This window comes from Protopterus annectens, chromosome 7.part0, assembly GCF_019279795.1.
Source record: "Protopterus annectens isolate FY-2018-M chromosome 7.part0, PAN1.0, whole genome shotgun sequence".
Classification (NCBI taxonomy): Eukaryota; Metazoa; Chordata; order Ceratodontiformes; family Protopteridae; genus Protopterus; species Protopterus annectens.
Genome location: NC_056739.1, coordinates 44,148,122 through 44,171,650, shown reverse-complemented (window position 1 = coordinate 44,171,650; position 23,529 = coordinate 44,148,122). Strand labels below are relative to the sequence as shown.

The window sequence follows — 23,529 nt, the reverse complement described above, 5'->3', positions numbered from 1 at the left end:
AAATAAATATTTTCTGGGTTGTAGTATATTGGCTCCAGAAGTGGACATTTCCTTTCAATTGTGTTCTTCTTCCACTTTTACACCGCTTTTTTTGGTTACTTGATGTAATATCACAAATTATACAATACTATTATTGCCTCTTGTGTTGCTGTAATATCACAAATTATGCAGTACTATTATTGCCTTTTGTGTTGCTGTAATATCACAAATTATACAGCACTATTATCGCCTCTTGTGTTGCTGTAATATCACAAATTATACAATACTATTATCGCCTCTTGTGTTGCTGTAATATCACAAATTATACAATACTATTATCGCCTCTTGTTTTGCTGTAATATCACAAATTATACAATACTATTATCGCCTCTTTTTGCTGTAATATCACACATTATACAATACTATTATCACTTCTTGTTTTGCTGTAATATCACAAATTATACAATACTATTATCACCTCTTGTGTTGCTGTAATATCACAAATTATACAATACTATTATCGCCTCTTGTGTTGCTGTAATATCACAAATTATACAATACTATTATCGCCTCTTGTGTTGCTGTAATATCACAAATTATACAATACTATTATCGCCTCTTGTGTTGCTGTAATATCACAAATTATACAATACTATTATCGCCTCTTGTGTTGCTGTAATATCACAAATTATGCAATACTATTATTGCCTCTTGTTTTGCTGTAATATCACAAATTATACAATACTATTATCGCCTCGTGTTGCTGTAATATCACAAATTATGCAATACTATTATCACCTCTTGTTTTGCTGTAATATCACAAATTATACAATACTATTATCCCCTCGTGTTGCTGTAATATCACAAATTATGCAATACTATTATCGCCTCTTGTTTGCTCTTGTTTTGTCAGTAAGAGGACGTAAACTCAAATGAAGCCAGGGACATTCTCCTAGTTTAGGGCCTCTTGACTCTAATGCTTTCTAATTAAATACAGAATAGAAGTTAAAATCTATTTAACGTGTTTTTCTTCATTAACTGAATGTTGTTTCTTCTTTTCACTGAGGTTACACTGCTGTCTTTCACTGTGGAATCGGAGTACACATTTCTTGACTACATTAAAGGCGGGTAAGTTGAACACAAATTACTCTCTAAGAAGCATTCAGGACAGCACACTCATAGTAATTAGTCCCAAATTCAAAAATGTTGTTCCTGAAAATATTTTCTACAGATTAGCCCCTGCAATCTGGAGCAACATTCTGAACAATCAAACATTGCAAGCCTTCAAAAGCTCACTAAGAGATTATTTATTCACTAAAGTAAAGTGCCGCTGCATTAGGGATACATACTAATGCAACATATAGTGCCTGCAACTGACATAACTCACTCAAAAATGTAACTGTGTCTGGACCAACAAATAATCCTGTCTATATATATATATATATATATATATATATATCTGTGTATATAGTTTGTATGCTTACGTGCATGTAGTATGTGTATTGTTTCTACTTCACCAATACCCTATCACTGTTAGATTCAAGCCTGATATTCTAACTTGTATATTTTAATTATATAATTGTGTACCAAGTTTACCTTCTGTAATGCTTTTCTATTTGTATGGGTTTGCTTCAAACGGACTTGGGTTATTACAGCACAGGGTCAATAGACCATCTCCCTTACTGAGTTAAACTATAATAAAATATCTGTCTTTCAGGATCTACTGTTTATAATTCCTCCATTTATTCTAGGCTCAGAACTTTGACGTGATGGTAATCTTGTTTCCGATTTACCTCTGTAAATGACAAATAATCTAGTTTCATGTGATGTTAAATTTGCTGTCAGTATTGTGTATTTTGCTTTATTTGTTGTGGAAGCATATCATTATATAAGCAACATGAAACTGTTAACAGTCAGCCAGTCAGAACACTGATAGGCAACTTAAATGAGTGTCACAGATAGCACTGTGGTGCCTTACGTACTGTGTGGGACAGCACTTTGCATCTTTTCTGAATGTTGGCCTTACTCTGTTCTGGAAGCACTACCTTGCCTCCTACTCCAGGCCTATGTGTAGGTTAGCTGGCCTTCTACATCCTGATTAAAGAAGGACTTGGGGCAACATGAAAGGTGCATGATGCAGGAAGGGTAGAAAAAGTGGCACCATCACAGCTGCACCCCATAACATGTACCCAAGAGATGCTATTCACATCAATTTGGCTTACATAGTCAGAAAGGGGTGTCCTTGAATACTTATTTGAAAGAAAGGGTTTTATAGCATAGCAGCTATCTGATGTGCAGTCACTATTTTTAAACACACATTTCCTTTCTAGTGGTGGCCAGTACTGCCTTTTAGTTAAAATGATGTTCATTAATTTATTTATTTTATTTACTGTTTAATAACTCTGTAGGGGGTCTGGTTCAGAGACCATTTTCAGCCATGACCTAGACACAGAGAAAAAAGTTGAATTGATATACTGTATAATAAAAAAACCTCATGAAAACATGAGTTAATCTAATAGCTAGTTAGGCATAATGTGTGAACTTTTACATATATCAACAGTGTGAAAAGTTTACATTACAGATGGATTGTAACAAAAGTGAGAATTTATAAGCATCAGACCTAAACACACACAAACAGGGTATATAAAATGAACAAATAATATATACAATATTTAAAATAATGAGGCCACAGTACAGAAAAAGTGTGCAGTTTTAACCATTGTCTTTAAAACATTTTCAGGATATTTCTTGCTGAAGGTATTCAGCAAAAGTTAATTTGATCCCTTGAAAAGGAAAAAAATTACTGTCCAGGACCAAGAAGGAGCAGGTGCCAAGTTGGAAGCAATCTCTCCTTTGTCTGAACAAGCAAATAAGGTCATTGGTGAAATCCTCTAAGGGTAACTTCAAGTCCAAATTGGCCACATCCACTAAGGACAATCATAAGGCCTTCTTCATATATGTCCACAATATCAAAGGTAACACCCAAATCTGATCTGAACTGGTGGTCAATAAGACCACATACAGAAATGCCATAGATATAGCCAACCTGCTGGCAGACATGCTCAGTGAAAACTTCACCCCCCCCCGCCGCCCCATCAGTAAACCAGCACCTGCCCCTCCCCTCATCACCAGGGAGCAGGTCTTCAATGCCCTCTCAAAGGTAAAACAAAAGTCTCCATGGGACTCGATAACGTCCCTGGCTGTATCCTCCATGAACTCAGTCATGAGCTCATCTCCATTAGGCACCCCATTAGGCACCCTATTTAGCCACAGCCTGAGCACCAGCTTCATTCCAGCCAAATGGAGGACAGCCACTGTCATCCCTCTACACAAAGGTGGATCGTCCACTGACCCAGACAATGATAGACCCATCAACTAGCCTGATCTGCAAGGCCATGGAATACATTATCATGGACCTTTATAAACAAGGACATTGGCAACCTCCAAAAGCTTGACCCCACACAGTTTAGTTTTGTCAAAGGGAGATCATGCCTGTTAAACTCTGTTGACTTCTTCGAAACAGTCACCAAAGCCATGGAGGGGAAGACTGTGCACACCACCTACCTTGGCCTAGCCAAAGCCTTCAACATTGTTCCCCACTCAGGCATAATAGATAAGCTCTCCCAGTTAGGCATCAACCCATATGTTACCAGATGGGTAGCTAACTGGCTCACTGATAGAATCCACTCAGTCAAAATAGGAGATGTCACCTCTAGTAGTAAACCCACAATGAGCAGTGTACTCAAAGGATCAGTCTTGGTGCCTTTACTGTTTGACATATACTTTTCTGAGGTGCAAGCCAAAACCAGTGGTCTGTGGCTGACCAAGTTTGCAGATAACTGCAAGCTGGGTGCTGTCTTAAATTCCCCTAGAGATGTGAACACCCTCCAAGAGGGCCTTACCCAAACTAATGACTAGTGCCAGAAGCATGGCCTCAAACTGAATGCCAAGAAATGCATCATTCTCCCCTTTGGGGAAAATGGCATCCCCACTAATTATCACATTAATAACAATGTACTAAGCATACAATCAGTCCTGAGGGACTTGGGCACCCAGGTTGATAGCAACCTGATTTTTGATCAGCACATTGCCTCCGTTGTATGAAAGGCTTTCTACATGGCCTACCTCATAAATAAGGGTATTTCATCCAGGAACAAGGAGGTCATAACATCCATGTACTCCTCCCTTATCAGACACATTATTGAGTACAATGCCCCCTTCAGCATGTACCTTGCCAAGCACATGCAGCAGCTCAGCTGCAAGTGCTGACAACTGAAATAAAATGAGATTTTTGCCACAGTGTTCACCTACCTATGTTGGACGTTCTTCAAAAATAAAGCTTTTGAAAACCAAAAAGAAAACTTTAGTGGTTTTATTCAACTTTTGAAATAGTAAAATATGAAATCGTAGATCGAGGACTGGGTTTATTTTCCTAAATTGGCTTGGAAGCTTGTCCAGCTAGATTGAGTTCATCAGCTGGAGTTCAATCTGTGTTTATGTATTTTTTAAGTTAGTATCACCTTTGCAATTCAAGCTTGGAGTAACCTTGGGGTACAGTCTCTCAACTTGAGAATCCTCAGTACTATCTGAAACTTGTGTATTGTGGGTAGAGTGAAAGAATACAAAGGGGAGACCACAGTGTTTCTGGGAATGAGGACATTTATATCAAGGGCTAAGTGGGCAGAAAGAAGAAGATGGGGAGTGTCCGACTGTTATAACTGAGTTTAAGTTGGGAGATTACTTTGCTACATTTTATTAAATATTTTATCAGTATTTGTGATAAAGGTAAGTCACATATCAAGGTCAAGACCTAAATATCTGTGTTCGGTTATAGACAGTATAATATTGTCATAGTAATGTCAACATCGGGTACCTCAGGGGGCTTATGTCAACATCGGGTACCTCAGGGGGCTTCTGGAGGACTAGAGGAGTATGAGATTTTTTATGATCAATTAATAGTTTGTTGGATTTTGCCTGTGAGCTTATTTTGAAGGAGGACTCAACAGCCTATCTCTCAACTGTCCAGATTTTTGCAGCATGTTCAGATTTCTTCCTCATATTTTTGATCTGTTCCTCATAAAATTTGTGGTTTTCTGGCAAATCACTGAGGATCAAAGTCACTAAATAATGACCTACTTTTGAGTTTCAGAAATCACATCCTTCAGAAAATGTATGATAATACAAATTATTTTATTCTAGCCACTTTCTAAATTTATAAGTGCTATATTTAAAATGTATCCCTAATTTTAAGTTTGTCCCCCCATTATTTTAGGCTTTGTTCAGATTTTTGTACACTAAGAGGTTGAGAGGTATACAAACAGAGAACACAAAATATATTGAGCAGAAGCAGAACACTCTACCCTGGAACAGTATATGCAGCCTGAATAAATCTGCAGTGCAGAGCAGTCCACCTGAGATCACAGCATACCATAAGCGGGATTGCAAGATATTATATCCCACAGCGCTATGTGCCTTAAACTGGTCTGCAAGACATTACAGACCAGAACACTGTGAATACTAGACAGGTATGCAATATATTAAATTCCACAGTTTCATGGGTTCATAGGTTGTTACTAGGCTAATGACCACTAGAGTCCATACAAGCTTGGGTCTTGGGTATCATGGGCATCTATATGGAGGGGCATGTTAACAGGGAGGTGACCAAGGATTTGTATGGGGGTGTTAGGATCCTTTTCTTATTGATGGCACCTGTCCATAAGAGACATTGGGGCTGCACTGGGGGTAAATTTATGATTTTCCATCCAAGTGTCAAGGTTTCATTTGAATAGCGTCAGGAATGAACCCTGTTTTACATGGATGGGGGGCCTATTACACAGTGCAAGGATCCTTTGGGACACATATTTGTCTGGCCAGCACAGTATGTTTCTGTCACAAGCAAAGTTCAGATCCCTGGGTCTAATATATCTGATGCTGTTTGTTTTGCACATGTGCAACAGATCCATCAGGGCTGGGTCTGAGGAAGCCCTTTAAACCAGGCAAAGTTCCCCAGTCAGCAGCCTGTAGGTGACTGAATATAGAGATAGCAACTTTAGGTGATCAGTGTAGGACAACAGTATTCATGATCTGAATTGTCATGGTGAAAAACCTTTGTAGGCATTCCAACTGGTGCAAATGTCTGGTTAAATGTCTGCCAAAGGGAGCATTGTATTCAGTGATGGGTCTAATAAGGGCCGAATAGAATGGCACTATAACTCCCTTGGCCCTGGATGCCATTCCCTTACCTATAAGATGGGTGACATAAAATGATTTTCTTACTATATTAGCTACATGTTAGTGAAAAGCCTAATTGCTGTCTACATATGTTATAGCTTCAGCATAATGTGATTTATAATGGACTTTTACTGACTTTATTTATATTCACTATCCACTATTTATTGTTTTTTTTATTTTACATGACATAGTTTTTATTGTAAAGGTTTTATTGGAAAGGTTTATGCTGTACTGGTGAGTTTAGTCTTCTACTATTTATTTAAGAAAATTGGCTCTTGAATCACATGATTGCCTTAATTGTATATTTAAATGAGTAATTAATGTAAAGCATGGTTCTGATGAAGTCCACTTATGTTACGGATGAAAGAGGTTAACCATATGTCTGTACTAATAAATTCTTTGAAGTACGACGTTTTAAATTTAAATTTATTGAAAGTGGTCATGTAAGTGTTTAGCATGGCTGGCACCCTACATGAGCTCTGGTTCTTTTGTTTTACATCTTCTACCAGGCTGTACATATACACATTTCTTATTTTTTGTGTGTCTACATATGTTCCCAGATCCCTTTTTACTGGGTCGACTCTTAGGAGTGTTTTATCAATGGAGTAATTAACGTGGGTTGACAGTTTCCTTAAGGGCATTATAATATTTTTTTGGGTATCAAGATTTAGGCCATGGCTTTGACATCAGTCATTTGTCTGTGCTAAACCCTCTTGCAAGAGATTGGTGTCTGCTGAAACCTACAATAGCTCCCAATTTATAGTCAATAGCAAACTTGGTGAGCCAGAGACCTTGAACATTAGCCTTGACTTCCAAGAAGTAGACGCAAACAGGAGCAAATTCAGCACAGAGCCCACGGATACTCTGCCGGTAAGAGGTCTCTTGGTGGAGGTAGTCTCACCAATCCTGATTTCTTGGGTCCTATTTATAAGCCAGCCCACAATCCAGACAGTTATTTAGGGATTTATGCATAGCTCCGAGAGTTTGTCAACAATGCCTGAGTGGGGTATTGTATCAAATGCCTTGGCTAGTTCATGATATGCAGTATGCACTGTTTTAGCCTTTTATATTGCCTTGGTGACCCTCTCAAAAAAGTCTAGCAGGTTAAGTATGCAGGACCATCTCTTAACAAAGCCAAATTGGGATGGGTGTAGTGTATGTAGGTTGCCAATGTTCTTGTTTATCATTTCATGATAATTTGTTCCACAGCTTTGGATATTTGGCTTACTAGAATGATGGGTCTGTAGTTACCTGGGTCAGGTGATGGTCCACCCTTGTCCCAGATAACTATGTACCCTAAACAGGGCTGCAAGATATTACATCCCAGAGAACTATGAACCATAAGCAGGTCTGCAAGACATTATAGACCAGAAAACTATGTACCCTAAACAGGTCTTCAAGATATTACATCCCAGTTCACTATGTACCCTAAACAGGTCTGCAAGATATTACATCCACAGCACTATATATTATAAGCATGTTTGCAAGACCCTAAACAGTTCTGCAAGACATTATATCCCAGAGAACTGTGTACCCTGAATAGGCTGCAAGACATTATATTCCATAGCGCGAAGTTGCCCATAGCGCAGCGGTTAATCTAGTTTAAACTATTTCTGGCTCCACAAAGTCTGCTCTTCAGTTGTTCCATTAGAACTGCTCTACTTTCAATCTAAACAGTCTATTCTCTATCTAAACAGCCCAGCACTTGCTCCTAAAGCATTTATACACAAGTAAAGCAAAGCACCACATCCACCTACAATCCCCTTGAATACCCATTCCCCTATAGGTCCTTTCTGACTCAGTTACACAGCAATCCCTTACACTATTCTAGCATGTCGAAAGGTCAATTACTGGTGTCCTCTCCAGTTCAGCTGGTGAATCTGGGAATCTTGAGGCAATGTTACAACTGCCTCCTGTACACAGACAACCCTCTCCTCCACCAAACAAATACAAATATATGTGAGAGATGCGACTATATAGCCAAACTGGAGGCTGAGCTCTCTCGACTCAGTACTGGCAAAACCAGTCAGGAGGAGAAGGTAACCACACTCACCACAAACCCAGTCTCACATAGACCTATCACAACTGCAAACCAAACACATAAACAAACAAAAACATACTCGGAGGCTCTAATTTTAAATCATCATTTTAAGTCATCATTTTAAATCATTTTAAATAGAGTTGCTTGCTACTGAGATTTGTCTGCATACATCAACTGGACATAAGCTGATTTAAGTACATTTCCTGCATTTTATTGTGGTTTTATAATTTTGGACTGATTCCTCAGATCAAGCTCTGTTGAAACTGTCTTGTGTGTGTGTCTGAAGCTCTGCACTAGTTGTTAAACTGCTTTGAAATTCCTTTAAGTGTTAATTAGCTTGGGGGTTTCTGATAACATTAAAACCTGTGTTGGTTACATCTCTTGTAATCATTTTAAATAGAGTTGCTTGCTACTGAGATTTGTCTGCATACATCAACTGGACATAAGCTGATTTAAGTATATTTCCTGCATTTTATTGTGGTTTTATAATTTTGGACTGATTCCTCAGATCTAGCTCTGTTGAAACTGTCTTGTGTGTGTGTCTGAAGCTCTGCACTAGTTGTTAAACTGCTTTGAAATTCCTTTAAGTGTTAATTAGCTTGGGGGTTTCTGATAACATTAAAACCTGTGTTGGTTACATCTCTTGTAATCATTTTAAATAGAGTTGCTTGCTACTGAGATTTGTCTGCATACATCAACTGGACATAAGCTGATTTAAGTATATTTCCTGCATTTTATTGTGGTTTTATAATTTTGGACTGATTCCTCAGATCTAGCTCTGTTGAAACTGTCTTGTGTGTGTGTCTAAAACTCTGCACTAGTTGTTAAACTGCTTTAAAATTCCTTTTAGTGTTAATTAGCTTGGGGGTTTCTGATAACATTAAAACCTGTGTTGGTTACATCTCTTGTAATCATTTTAAATAGAGTTGCTTGCTACTGAGATTTGTCTGCATACATCAACTGGACATAAGCTGATTTAAGTATATTTCCTGCATTTTATTGTGGTTTTATAATTTTGGACTGATTCCTCAGATCTAGCTCTGTTGAAACTGTCTTGTGTGTGTGTCTGAAGCTCTGCACTAGTTGTTAAACTGCTTTGAAATTCCTTTAAGTGTTAATTAGCTTGGGGTTTCTGATAACATTAAAACCTGTGTTGGTTACATCTCTTGTAATCATTTTAAATAGAGTTGCTTGCTACTGAGATTTGTCTGCATACATCAACTGGACATAAGCTGATTTAAGTACATTTCCTGCATTTTATTGTGGTTTTATAATTTTGGACTGATTCCTCAGATCTAGCTCTGTTGAAACTGTCTTGTGTGTGTGTCTGAAGCTCTGCACTAGTTGTTAAACTGCTTTGAAATTCCTTTAAGTGTTAATTAGCTTGGGGGTTTCTGATAACATTAAAACCTGTGTTGGTTACATCTCTTGTAATCATTTTAAATAGAGTTGCTTGCTACTGAGATTTGTCTGCATACATCAACTGGACATAAGCTGATTTAAGTATATTTCCTGCATTTTATTGTGGTTTTATAATTTTGGACTGATTCCTCAGATCTAAACTGTCTTGTGTGTGTGTCTGAAGCTCTGCACTAGTTGTTAAACTGCTTTGAAATTCCTTTAAGTGTTAATTAGCTTGGGGGTTTCTGATAACATTAAAACCTGTGTTGGTTACATCTCTTGTAATCATTTTAAATAGAGTTGCTTGCTACTGAGATTTGTCTGCATACATCAACTGGACATAAGCTGATTTAAGTACATTTCCTGCATTTTATTGTGGTTTTATAATTTTGGACTGATTCCTCAGATCTAGCTCTGTTGAAACTGTCTTGTGTGTGTGTCTGAAGCTCTGCACTAGTTGTTAAACTGCTTTGAAATTCCTTTAAGTGTTAATTAGCTTGGGGTTTCTGATAACATTAAAACCTGTGTTGGTTACATCTCTTGTAATCATTTTAAATAGAGTTGCTTGCTACTGAGATTTGTCTGCATACATCAACTGGACATAAGCTGATTTAAGTATATTTCCTGCATTTTATTGTGGTTTTATAATTTTGGACTGATTCCTCAGATCTAGCTCTGTTGAAACTGTCTTGTGTGTGTGTCTGAAGCTCTGCACTAGTTGTTAAACTGCTTTGAAATTCCTTTAAGTGTTAATTAGCTTGGGGTTTCTGATAACATTAAAACCTGTGTTGGTTACATCTCTTGTAATCATTTTAAATAGAGTTGCTTGCTACTGAGATTTGTCTGCATACATCAACTGGACATAAGCTGATTTAAGAATATTTCCTGCATTTTATTGTGGTTTTATAATTTTGGACTGATTCCTCAGATCTAGCTCTGTTGAAACTGTCTTGTGTGTGTGTCTGAAGCTCTGCACTAGTTGTTAAACTGCTTTGAAATTCCTTTAAGTGTTAATTAGCTTGGGGGTTTCTGATAACATTAAAACCTGTGTTGGTTACATCTCTTGTAATCATTTTAAATAGAGTTGCTTGCTACTGAGATTTGTCTGCATACATCAACTGGACATAAGCTGATTTAAGTATATTTCCTGCATTTTATTGTGGTTTTATAATTTTGGACTGATTCCTCAGATCTAGCTCTGTTGAAACTGTCTTGTGTGTGTGTCTGAAGCTCTGCACTAGTTGTTAAACTGCTTTGAAATTCCTTTAAGTGTTAATTAGCTTGGGGGTTTCTGATAACATTAAAACCTGTGTTGGTTACATCTCTTGTAATCATTTTAAATAGAGTTGCTTGCTACTGAGATTTGTCTGCATACATCAACTGGACATAAGCTGATTTAAGTACATTTCCTGCATTTTATTGTGGTTTTATAATTTTGGACTGATTCCTCAGATCTAGCTCTGTTGAAACTGTCTTCCCCACCCCCCCTGTTCTTGGTTGTAGTTTAAATTTGGTGGCTTTTGCAGTGCCCGCCCCACTGTAGATTTGATCTAGGACACTCCCCCAGTCCCATCTCTTTACCGCATTCTATCTAATAAACCCTTTCTGCACTTGCTTTTAGTCCTTTTTAATTTAATTACATTTTTTTCATACTGTGTGTGGACTAATATTGCTACATACTCAAGTGTGCCAGCTTGCACTGCATGTGAATTGTTTTATAGCATTTACTGTCTGTTTTTTCCTTGTCTCTGTAAAAAAAAAAAAAAAAAAAAAAAAATTTCTTGTTTTCCTGCCTTACTGAACTAGAGTAGTCCAGTTTCAGAGTTGCTGATCCCCGGGCTTTGTTTTTAGTTCCTGTTACTGATCCATTGCCTTATTAGGAAGGAGGGAAGTTTATTTGCTTACCAGTGGGAGTGGGAAGCACTGAGCAGCCTTTTTGTCCGATTTGGTGAAGTTTCAGCCAGAAACTAGTAGTCCATTGGTCGTTTTGGGCCAATTACTAGCTCCTTTCAGCCCCCTGCTATAAAACACGCTAAACACGCGTTTTCCAGCTTGTACCAACTCTGCACAGATCCTCGTGGTGGCCTGCAGAGTGATCCAAGCAGCAGAGAGCTAAAGGAGTGACTTTCTACCAGATATAAGTATTTTTTGTGGCTTTCCCACTGTTATTAAGCTAGCGACTGCATTTCACCTGTTTTACTGCTACTTTAAGTGATTTCTGCATTTTACACTGTTTATTGCACTTTAAGTTACTAATTGTTGCAAATTGTTTCTGTAGGCTACACACTAAAGTGTGCTAGCTGATTTACAGCATTTATAGCATTTACTGTCTGTTTATTTCCTTGTCTCTGTAAAAAAAAAAAAATCTCTTGTTTTCCCGCCTTACTGAACTAGAGTAGTCCAGTTTCAGAGTTGCTGATCCCTGGGCTTTGTTTTTAGTTCCTGTTACTGATCCATTGCCTTATTAGGAGGGAGGGAAGTTTCTTTGCTTACCAGTGGGAGTGGGAAGCACTGAGCAGCCTTTTTGTCTGATTTGGTGAAGTTTCAGCCAGAAACTAGTAGTCCATTGGTCATTTTGGGCCAATTCCTAGCTCCTTTCAGCCCCCTGCTATAAAACACGCTAAACGCACGTTTTCCAGCTTGTACCAACTCAGCACAGATCCTCGTGGTGGCCTGCAGAGTGATCCAAGCAGCAGAGAGCTAAAAGAGTGACTTTCTACCAGATATAAGTATTTTTGTGGCTTTCCCACTGTTATTAAGCTAGCAACTGCATTTCACCTGTTTTACTGCTACTTTAAGTGATTTCTGCATTTTACACTGTTTATTGCACTTTAAGTTACTAATTGTTGCAAATTGTTTCTGTAGGCTACACACTAAAGTGCGCTAGCCGATTTACAGCATTTATAGCATTTACTGTCTGTTTTTTTCCTTGTCTCTGTAAAAAAACAAAAAAAATCTCTTGTTTTCCTGCCTTACTGAACTAGAGTAGTCCAGTTTCAGAGTTGCTGATCCCTGGGCTTTGTTTTTAGTTCCTGTTACTGATCCATTGCCTTATTAGGAAGGAGGGAAGTTTCTTTGCTTACCAGTGGGAGTGGGAAGCACTGAGCAGCCTTTTTGTCCAATTTGGTGAAGTTTCAGCCAGAAACTAGTAGTCCATTGGTCGTTTTGGGCCAATTCCTAGCTCCTTTCAGGCCCTGCTATAAAACACGCTAAACGCGCTTTTCCAGCTTGTACCAACTCAGCACAGATCCTCGTGGTGGCCTGCAGAGTGATCCAAGCAGCAGAGAGCTAAAAGAGTGACTTTCTACCAGATATAAGTATTTTTGTGGCTTTCCCACTGTTATTAAGCTAGCAACTGCATTTCGCCTGTTTTACTGCTACTTTAAGTGATTTCTGCATTTTACACTGTTTATTGCACTTTAAGTTACTAATTGTTGCAAATTGTTTCTGTAGGCTACACACTAAAGTGCACTAGCCGATTTACAGCATTTATAGCATTTACTGTCTGTTTTTTCCTTGTCTCTGTAAAAAACAAAAATCTCTTGTTTTCCCACCTTACTGAACTAGAGTAGTCCAGTTTCAGAGTTGCTGATCCCTGGGCTTTGTTTTTAGTTCCTGTTACTGATCCATTGCCTTATTAGGAAGGAGGGAAGTTTCTTTGCTTACCAGTGGGAGTGGGAAGCACTGAGCAGCCTTTTTGTCTGATTTGGTGAAGTTTCAGCCAGAAACTAGTAGTCCATTGGTCGTTTTGGGCCAATTCCTAGCTCCCTTCAGCCCCCTGCTATAAAACACGCTAAACGCCAAGATTAGCGCGGAGTTGCCACTGTTGCACACAAGAGCAGCGGCGGTTAAACAAGGTTAAACTATTCGGGCCATCTAAATTCCACTCTTCAAATTATCCCTTAGAACTACCTTCCTCGAGCTGTACTGCTGATCTAACCAGCATATCCTATAACTGAAAAGTTCATCTCTACTTGATTCCCAAGTAGACTATTCTCTATCTGTAAAGCCTAGCACTTACTCCTACAGTACTTGCACCTTGATAAAGCACTCTTATTATAGATAGTACCCCACCAGCCTAAAACCCACTTCCCCCGGAGTCCTTTGAAAGTCTCTTTATCTACTACTTCTAGTATGTCGAGGGATCAGTTGCTAATGTCCTCTCCAGCTCAACTGGTGAACCTGGGAATATTGAGGCAATGTTACAATTGCCTCATGTACACAGACAATCCTCTCCTTCTCCCACAAAACACAAATACATGCGAGAGATGCAACTATACGGCCAAACTGGAGGCTGAGCTCTCTCAACATAGGACTGGCAAGACCAGACAGGAGGAGAAGGTAACCACACACAATACATACCCAGTCACACATGGTACCATCACAACTTCAAATCATACACATACTCACACAAAGACATACTCGAGGCTCTGATCAAAAATTTACCAAAACAGCAGAGGCCACCAAAGCAGACACCCAAACAACTACCACCTCACGACCCAACACATGCAACACATAGACCACACAGTCAGAGTGTCAAACAGTCACAGCCCTTAAGGCCAAACAAAATGCCAGACACACTTGTCATTGGTGATTCCATAGTCAGACACACTGACGCCCCGCCACCAGACTGAGTAAGGAGAAGGTCACAGTAAGCTGCCTGTCGGGCGCTAGAATCCGCCACATAACGCAAGCACTCAGGTCTCTCAACAGCAGGTACAAGTACGACTCAGTCATTGTCCACGCTGGTGTCAAGGACCTGAGACGTACCTCCTTGGACTACATGAAAAGGAACATCGAGGAGCTCTCTGATTATGTAGCCCAGGCAGGTATGACCCTGACCTTGAGCAGTATCCTACCTTCACCTAGAATGATGCCACAATACAGTGATAAGATGATCAGCTTTAATAATTGGCTTAAATTCTGGTGTCATTCAAAGGGGATCCAATGTCTGTCTGCCTGGGATGACATGCTGGACAAGCCACGCTGCTTCGCAAGGGACGGCTTGCACCTGTCACCCCTGGGCTTCCGGATATTGGCAAAGGCTCTTGCCACCCCCATAGTGCCTTTTTTAGGCAAGGCTCAAATTCTAAACCTACCACCCTAGAACACCAAAAAGGAAAAAAACTAAGGGTAATGCTGCTCAATGCCAGAAGTCTCAATCTCAAGATGCACGCACTCAAGGCCCTTCTCAATATGGAGAACATCGATGTCTGTGCTGTGACAGAAACCTGGTTCAAGGCTCCTGAGAGCACCCCAGCACTAACAGGTTTCACCTCATATTGTGCGTTCTGGCCCCAAAATCCAGACAACACCAAGAAAGGAGGGGGGTGTCCATATTCATAAAGGACACCCACACCTCAAGGTTGGTGGCAATGCATGATGCATCGGAGACCATCCAGGTGCAATTAACCATAGGCAAGACTGCTCTGCAATTTGTAGCATGTTACAGGCCACCCTCTCAAACTCAGGAACCTCACATGGCCTTCCTGAAAACATTGGAGGGGATAAATGTATCTCCAAACACCATCATACTAGGTGACTTCAACTACCCTAATATAGACTGGGAACACTACTCAAGCCCGAACACTCTAACCCAAAGATTCCTGGAGTTCATAAACTCAAATGCCATGGAACAACTAGTCACCATCCCCACAAGAGGAGAAAACATACTTGATCTCATCATCACGAACATGGGATCAAAATGTTCAACACTGGAAGTATACCCCTCACTGGTGAGATCAGATCATAAACTAATCTCGCTGGAGGTCCTCATCCCGCCCCCACCTGAAACAAAAAAGACCACTGTGAAATACTTCTCAAAAGCCAATTTCACACTTCTAAAAACTAGTGTGGTCTCCTTTAAGGCCCCTGAGCCAGTGGTAAACATTACTCAAACCGCTGAATCACAAATGCCTTCTACCAGCACCTACAGGACTGCATGGATCAGGCAATCCCAAACAAAACTAAGACTCTCTGTACCAAAGGCAAGCATCCAGTCTGGTGGACCCCAGCCATAAACAAGCTCTACAACAAAAGGAGGAAGCTACTACAAGATAGAGCAAAATCCTTGAAAGGTAAGACACCTTTGATCACTATAAGTAAAAAACTAAGAGCTCTCATAAAATCATCCAAGGCAAATTTTGAGAGAAAAATCACCAAGGACTCTAAAGACAATCATAAGGCCTTCTTTAGCTATGTTAGAAACCTAGGAGGAAACTCCCAGATATGCTCAGAATTAGTTCAAAATGATTTGAAAATTACTGAACCTACACACATTGCCAACATACTGGCTGACAGGTTCAGTGCAAACTCCCTCCCCCAAAAGGAGAGATATGTGTTCCACAGGATTGTAGGCCCCCAAACATCTCCAACGCCCAGGTGAGAACTGTCCTGAGTAAGGCAAAAACACAGCATCCATGGGACCGGATGGTGTCCCCGGCTGTGTGCTTCACGAACTCAACGAGGAATTAAACCCACAATTAGGACAGCTGTTTAATCTTAGCCTCACCTCAGGATACGTACCCAAGGAGTGGCGCACGGCGACTGTGGTCCCACTTCATAAGGGCGGTGCCTCCACAGACCCTGGAAATTACCGCCCCATTAGCTTGACAAGCCTTATCTGCAAAGCCATGGAGAGGATCATAATGGAACTCATAAATAAAGACATAGGGAACTTGCAGACTTTGGATCCAACCCAGTTTGGCTTTGTCAAAAGCAGATCCTGCCTTTTAAACTTGGTTGACTTTTTCGAGACAGTCACCAAGGCCATTGATGAGGGAAAGGCAGTCCATACAGCCTACCTCGACCTGGCAAAGGCCTTGACACAATACCCCACTCAGGTATCATCGAAAAACTCATCAGCTTGAATGTAAACCCATACATCACAAGATGGGTTGCAAACTGGCTAAGTGACAGAACCCACAGGGTCAGAGTTGCTGGAGCCATGTCAGACTCAAAGCCTGTCACAAGTGGTGTCCCACAGGGCTCAGTCCTGGGTCCACTCTTGTTTGGCATCTACTTTTCTGAAGTACAAGCAAACACAGGAGGGTTATGGCTGACAAAGTTTGCAGATGACTGCAAACTGGGCGCCATAGTCGAAAACACATCTGACACAGATATCCTCCAGAAGGGCCTCACAGAAATGGATAACTGGTGCCAGAGCCATGGCCTGAAGTTAAACACTAAAAAATGCATAGTCATACCCTTCAGGAAAAACAAGGTTACCCCTAGCTACCATATAGGTGGCAATCCACTGAGCACAGAAAAAGTCATCAGGGATCTGGGGACCCAGGTTGACAGTAGCCTTTCGTTTGATACTCATGTTGCTAAAGTAGTTAGGAAAACCTTCTATATCACCCACCTGATCATGAAGGGATTCACATCTAGATCAAGGGAGGTCATCGTCCCCCTGTACTCATCACTCATTAGACCTATGATTGAGTACAATGCCCCGTTTGGAATGTATCTGACCAGACACCTGCTGCAGCTTGAAAGGCCCCAAAAGTTCCTCACCAAAAGGATAAAGGGTCTCAAAAATATGTCTTATGCTGCCCGACTGAAAGAACTCCAGCTCTATTTAGTCTCATACCGCTTGCTCAGAGGTGACCTGTGCCTGACATATAAGGCCATGTCAAACCCAGATTTGATGAATATGCTTCACCTCAAAAAATCTAGATCCCTCAGAACCACAAGGGCGGGAGACTTAAACCTTGACACGGTTATGAATAGAACGTGCTGGAGGGACAGATTCATCACCCAGAGACTCCCTGTGCTGTGGAACAAAATCCCGGTACATGTGAGGCAGAGCACCTCGTTGGCCTTGTTCAAGAGGAATCTTGACCAATGGATGGGAGATCGCAGATATACCCCAGGGATTACTTCAGTGTCACTGCTTGACAGAGGCACAGCAAAATGATAGGCATAGTTTTTATTCAAACTAAAGGGGTGGCGAAAGCCACATAACTATGGGCTAGGCTTATAAATGCCCTTGGGCAGATAGCCTAGTATGAACCTATGAACCTATAATTAAAAATCTACCAAAGTAACAGAGGCCTCCAAAGCAGACATCCAAGCAACCACTACCTCAAAACACAAATCATGCAACACATAGTTCACAAATTCAGTATGCCAAACAGTCACAGCCCTTAAGGCCAAACAACATGCCTGATACACTTGTAATAGGTGACTCCATAGTCAGACACACTGACGTCCCGCTCGCCAGACTGAACAAGGAGGTTACAGTAAGCTGCCTGTCGGGCGCTAGAATCCGCCACATAACAGAAGCAGTCATGTCACTCCAAAGCAAGTACAAATATGACTCAGTCATTGTCCATGCTGGTGTGAATGACCTGAGGTGTACCTCCCTGGACTACATGAAAAGAGACATAGAGGAGCTCTCTGATTATGTAGCCCAGGCCGGTATGACCCTGACCCTGAGCAGCATCTTACCCTCACCAAGAATGATGCCACAGTACAAAGACAAAATGATCAGCTTTAACAATTGGCTCAATTACTGGTGTCATTCTAAGGGGATCCAATGTCTGTCTGCTTGGGATGACATGCTTGACAAGCCACACTGCTTCGTAAGGGATGGCTTGCACCTATCACCCCTGGGCTTCCGGATATTGGCCAAGGCTCTTGCCACCCCCATAGTGCCTTTTTTAGGCAAGGCTCAAAAGACAAACCCACCTCCCTAGAAAACACAAGTGGAAAAAAACTAAGGGTAATGCTGCTCAATGCCAGAAGTCTAGACCTCAAGATGCATGCTCTCGAAGCCCTCCTCAGTATGGAGAACATCAATGTCTGTGCAGTGACTGAAATCTGGTTCAAGGCTCCTGAGAGCACCCCAGCACTACCAGGTTATACCGCATATCATGCTTTTCGGCCTCAAAACTTGGACCGAACCACAAAAGGAGGGGGAGTATCCATATTAATCAAAGATACCCACACCTCCAGGTTAGTGGCAATGCACGAAGCATCTGTGACCATCCAGGTGCAACTAACCATAGGCAAAGCTGCCCTACAGTTTGTAGCATGCTACAGACCACCCTCTCAAACTCAGGAACTGTACTCATCCTTCCTGAAGACACTGGAGAGTATGAATGTCTCTCCAAATACCATCATATTGGGGGACTTCAACTACCCAAACATAGACTGGGAGCATTACTCAAGCCCCAACACCCTAGCCCAAAGGTTCCTAGAATTCATAAACTCAAATGCGGTGGAACAACTAGTCACCACTCCCACAAGAGGAGATAATATACTAGACCTGATCATCACAAACATGGGGACACAATGCTCCACACCAGAAGTATACCCCTCATTGGTGAGATCAGACCATAAATTAATCTCACTGGAAATCCACATCCCGCCCCCACCCCCAGCACAAAAGACCACAGTCAATAATTTTTCAAAAGTTTGAACCACACAAAAACAGACTAGCCGAAAACCTGATAAAACATGAACCAACAATAGTACAAGTGGTCAGGAACTGTTGAAGGATTCCACACAGCGAGATACCAATTAGCGCTTTCTTTCACCTTTATTTTAAAATGTGAACTTCTTCAGATAAAATGGGAACTCTCCCATGTTCCCGTTTTAAAAGAATTAACAGGAAATTATGTCACAACAAATATTCAAATATTTTTTACCAAGTGTAAAAATATATGTATATATGAAAAAAATATTTGATTATAAATGCCACTTTTTTATCTAACTATCTTATATAATTGCAGGTGTATTCTCTTACTAAGGTAAATACTTTACACGAAAAATATGAACCAGCCATTCATGGTCCCATGAAGCGCTATGATGTCTAAGCGCTAGTATTTACAAAAAAGCGTATTTTGAAAAACGTATTTTGTAAAATACGTGTCAGCTGTTTACAGTTACTACGTGAATTACCACACAATGGTACCCTTTTATACAATAAAATATATAACTAGATTTCATGAAACCATACTAGTGAAGTAATCTACGACTACTAACTAATAAGTCAACATCTTACATAAATTATGCCAAGTGACATTCAAAGGATCATTCCTAGAAAATACCATTTTCTTTTATTAATATTGCAAAGCGCTACATAAACAGAGCGCTTTGTTTAATATATCAGTACTATAATCATCCCTCTGGGTTTTATAAAAAACACACACAATTTGCGTATACAATACACGCTTATCTAATCTATGACAGAAATATCTCTATAATAATAAAAATTATTAAAAAAGTGCTGTCAAAAAATAATTGCTAATTGATTTTCTATAATTAATAAAATAATATGGAATGTTAAACTATTCTTATATATCACAAAATGAATACATATATTATTACAATCTATTTATATTTATATTTGTAAACTTATAAGTTCAATAGGAAGTGTGTATGGATATGAATATGTTTAAAGCTTGTGTTACTTAACGTGAGAAATGAAATATCTCACACAACAAATGTTAAAATGACAGAAAAACTTTTGTAATGATAGTTCCTATGGAAAACAAAAATTAAAAAAAATGAATGGATACCAAAGACTTTACAAAAACATATTAGTAAACAAAAAGGTCTATCTATAAAGTAAAAAACATTTGATGTTTATCATTTCATTGAGACCCGGAGGTGAGTCCGCCCCCAAGAGCAACTGCCATAATGCCTCTTTCTGTTCTAACCTGTTATTTACATCCCCTGTTAACAACCCTTTTTGTACATGGTCCAAAATAAAAAATTCAAACTTTTTGAAATTAGTGCATACCTGGGCATGTCTTGCTAGAGAATTGTTGCTATCTTTATTTTTGATTGCCAAAGTGTGTTCATAAATTCGGCGTTTTAGGACCCTTATTGTTTTGCCAATATAATAACTGTCACATGATGTACAAGATGCTATGTAGACCACGTGGTCACTGTGACAGTTAAAATATTTATTTGCCCACGATGTTCTATTTATGTGTTTTAAAGTTACAAATGAGGTGTTGCTAATGTAACGACATTGCTTGCAATCCTTACAGGAAAAGGTACCTTTTTTATTACTGACTTCCCTAACTGAAGTGTGTGAAACCTGGTTACTATATTCTAGGATATATTTAATGTTTGTCACGTTCTTATTTGTGTGGTAATTCACGTAGTAACTGTAAACAGCTAACACGTATTTTACAAAATACGTTTTTCAAAATACGCTTTTTTGTAAATACTAGTGCTTAGACATCATAGCGCTTCATGAGACCATGAATGGCTGGTTCATATTTTTCGTGTAAAGTATTTACCTTAGTAAGAGAATACACCTGCAATTATATAAGATAGTTAGATAAAAAAGTGGCATTTATAATCAAATATTTTTTTCATATATACATATATTTTTACACTTGGTAAAAAATATTTGAATATTTGTTGTGACATAATTTCCTGTTAATTCTTTTAAAATGGGAACATGGGAGAGTTCCCATTTTTTCTGAAGAAGTTCACATTTTAAAATAAAGGTGAAAGAAAGCGCTAATTGGTATCTCGCTGTGTGGAATCCTTCAACAGTTCCTGACCACTTGTACTATTGTTGGTTCGTGTTTTATCAGAATTTTTCAAAAGCTGACTTCACACTTCTTAAGACTGAAGTGGTATCCTTCAAGGCCCCTGGGCCAGTAAAAACCACAACCCACACCACTGAATCCTTTATAAACGCTTTCTACGGACACCTTCAAGAATGCATGGATCATGCAATCCCAAATAAAACCAAGACCCATTCCCCCAAAGGCAGGCGTCCTGTCTGGTGGACCCCAGCCATAAACAAGCTTTACAACAGGAGGAGGAAGCTACTACATGACAGAGCAAAATCCCCAAAAGGGAAGGCATCTCTGATCAGTACTAGCAAAAAACTACGATCACTCATAAAATCATCCAAGGCCAACTTCGAGAGAAAAATCACAAAAGACACTAAAGACAATCACAAGGCCTTCTTTAGTTAGGTTAGAAAGCTGAGTGGAAACTCCCAGATATGCTCAGAGTTAGTCCAAAATGACAAAAATACACTGAACCCACAGACATTGCCAACATACTGGCAGACAGGTTCAGTGCAAATTTCTCTCCCCCCCCCCAAAAGGAGAAATATCTATCCCAGCAGAGTGTAGCCTCCCTGACATCTCAGATGTCCAGGTGAGAGCCGCCCTCTCCAAAGCTAAAAATACAGCATCAATGGGACCAGACGGTATCCCGGGTTGTGTGCTACATGAACTCCAAGAGGAACTAAACCCGCACATAAGGCTGCTGTTTAATCTTAGCCTTACTACAGGATATGTACCCAAAGAATGGCATACAGCAACAGTGGTCCCACTCCACAAAGGAGGTGCTTCTACGGACCCTGGAAATTACCGCCCCATAAGCTTGATGAGCCTGGTCTGCAAAGCTATGGAGAGAATCATTATGGAACTCATAAACAAAGACATTGGGGACCTTACAGACACTGGATTCTACCCAATTCGGCTTTGTCAATGGCAGATCCTGCCTTTTGAACCTGGTCGACTTTTTTGAAACGGTCACAAAGGCCATTGATGAGGGTAAGGCAGTTCACACAGCCTACCTTGATCTTGCAAAAGCCTTCGACACAATACCACACTCGGGCATCATAGACAAGCTCACCAGCTTAAACGTAAACCCATATGTCATAAGATGGGTTGCAAACTGGCTCAAGGACAGAACCCACAAGGTCAGAATTGCTGGAGCTATATCAGACTGTAAGCCAGTCACAAGCGGTGTCCCACAGGGCTCGGTCCTGGGACCCCTCTTGTTTGGCATTTATTTTTCCGAGGTGCAAGCAAACATAGGAGGATTGTGGCTAACAAAGTTCGCAGATGACTGCAAACTGGGCGCCATAACTGATACTCCAGCGGACACAAGCATCCTTCAGAAAGGCCTCATAGAAACGGATAACTGGTGCCAGAGCCATGGCCTTAAACTGAATGCCAAAAAATGTATAGTCATACTCTTTGGGAAAAACAAAGTACCCACAAATTACCACATAGGTGGTAATCCATTAAGTACGGAAGACGTAATCACGGACCTAGGGACCCAAATTGACAGTAACCTCTCATTTGACACTCACGTTGCCAAGGTGGTTACCCACCTTATCATGAAAGGATTCACATCTAGATCAAGAGAGGTCATTGTGCCCCTGTACTCTTCCCTTATCAGGCCCATAATTGAATACAGTGCCCCATTTGGGATGTACCTTACCCGACACCTGCAGCAGTTAGAAAGACCCCAAAAGTACCTCACCAAGAGGATCAAGGGTCTCAAACATATGTCATATGCTGCCCAGCTGAAGAAACTCCAGCTCTATTAAGTCGCATACTGCCTACTCAGAGGCGATCTATGTCTGACGTACAAGGCCATGTCCAATCCAGAATTAATGGACATGCTCCACCTCAGAAAATCCAAATCCACCAGAGCCACGAGAGCGAGAGATTTGAACCTCAACACAGAAATAAATAGGACGTGCTGGAGGGACAGATTCATAACCCAGAGGCTCCCTACACTCTGGAACAAAATCCCAGTCCATATTAGGCAGAGCCCCTCACTGACTCTCTTCAAGAGAAATCTTGACGAGTGGATGGGAGTTCGTAGATTTACCCCGGGGGTCATCTCTGCATCACTACTAGACAGAGGTACAGTAAACTAAACCCTAAATGGGGATAGTATTCTCATTCCAAGGGGTGGCGAAAGCCACACACACTCTGGCTAGGCTTATAAATGCCCTAGGGCAGATAGCCTAGTATGAACCTATGAACCTATAGTTATGTGTACCCAGAACAGGTCTACAAGACATTGTATTCCGTAGTAATGCATACCCTGAAAAGGTCTACAAGTCCTTTCCCAGAGAACTTTGTACCCTGAAT

At 40.3% G+C, this 23,529-nt stretch overlaps 1 protein-coding gene across 1 annotated transcript in view; it reads left to right on the top strand.

The window, feature by feature from the left end:
- Window positions 1–23,529, top strand: part of LOC122806230 (copine-8-like) — a 4,689,459-nt gene that overhangs the window by 3,113,223 nt on the left and 1,552,707 nt on the right. The window contains exon 14 of the mRNA XM_044076480.1: window positions 1,046–1,107. Within this exon, the coding sequence (XP_043932415.1) occupies window positions 1,046–1,107 (62 nt within the window). The remainder of the gene's footprint in view (window positions 1–1,045; window positions 1,108–23,529) is intronic.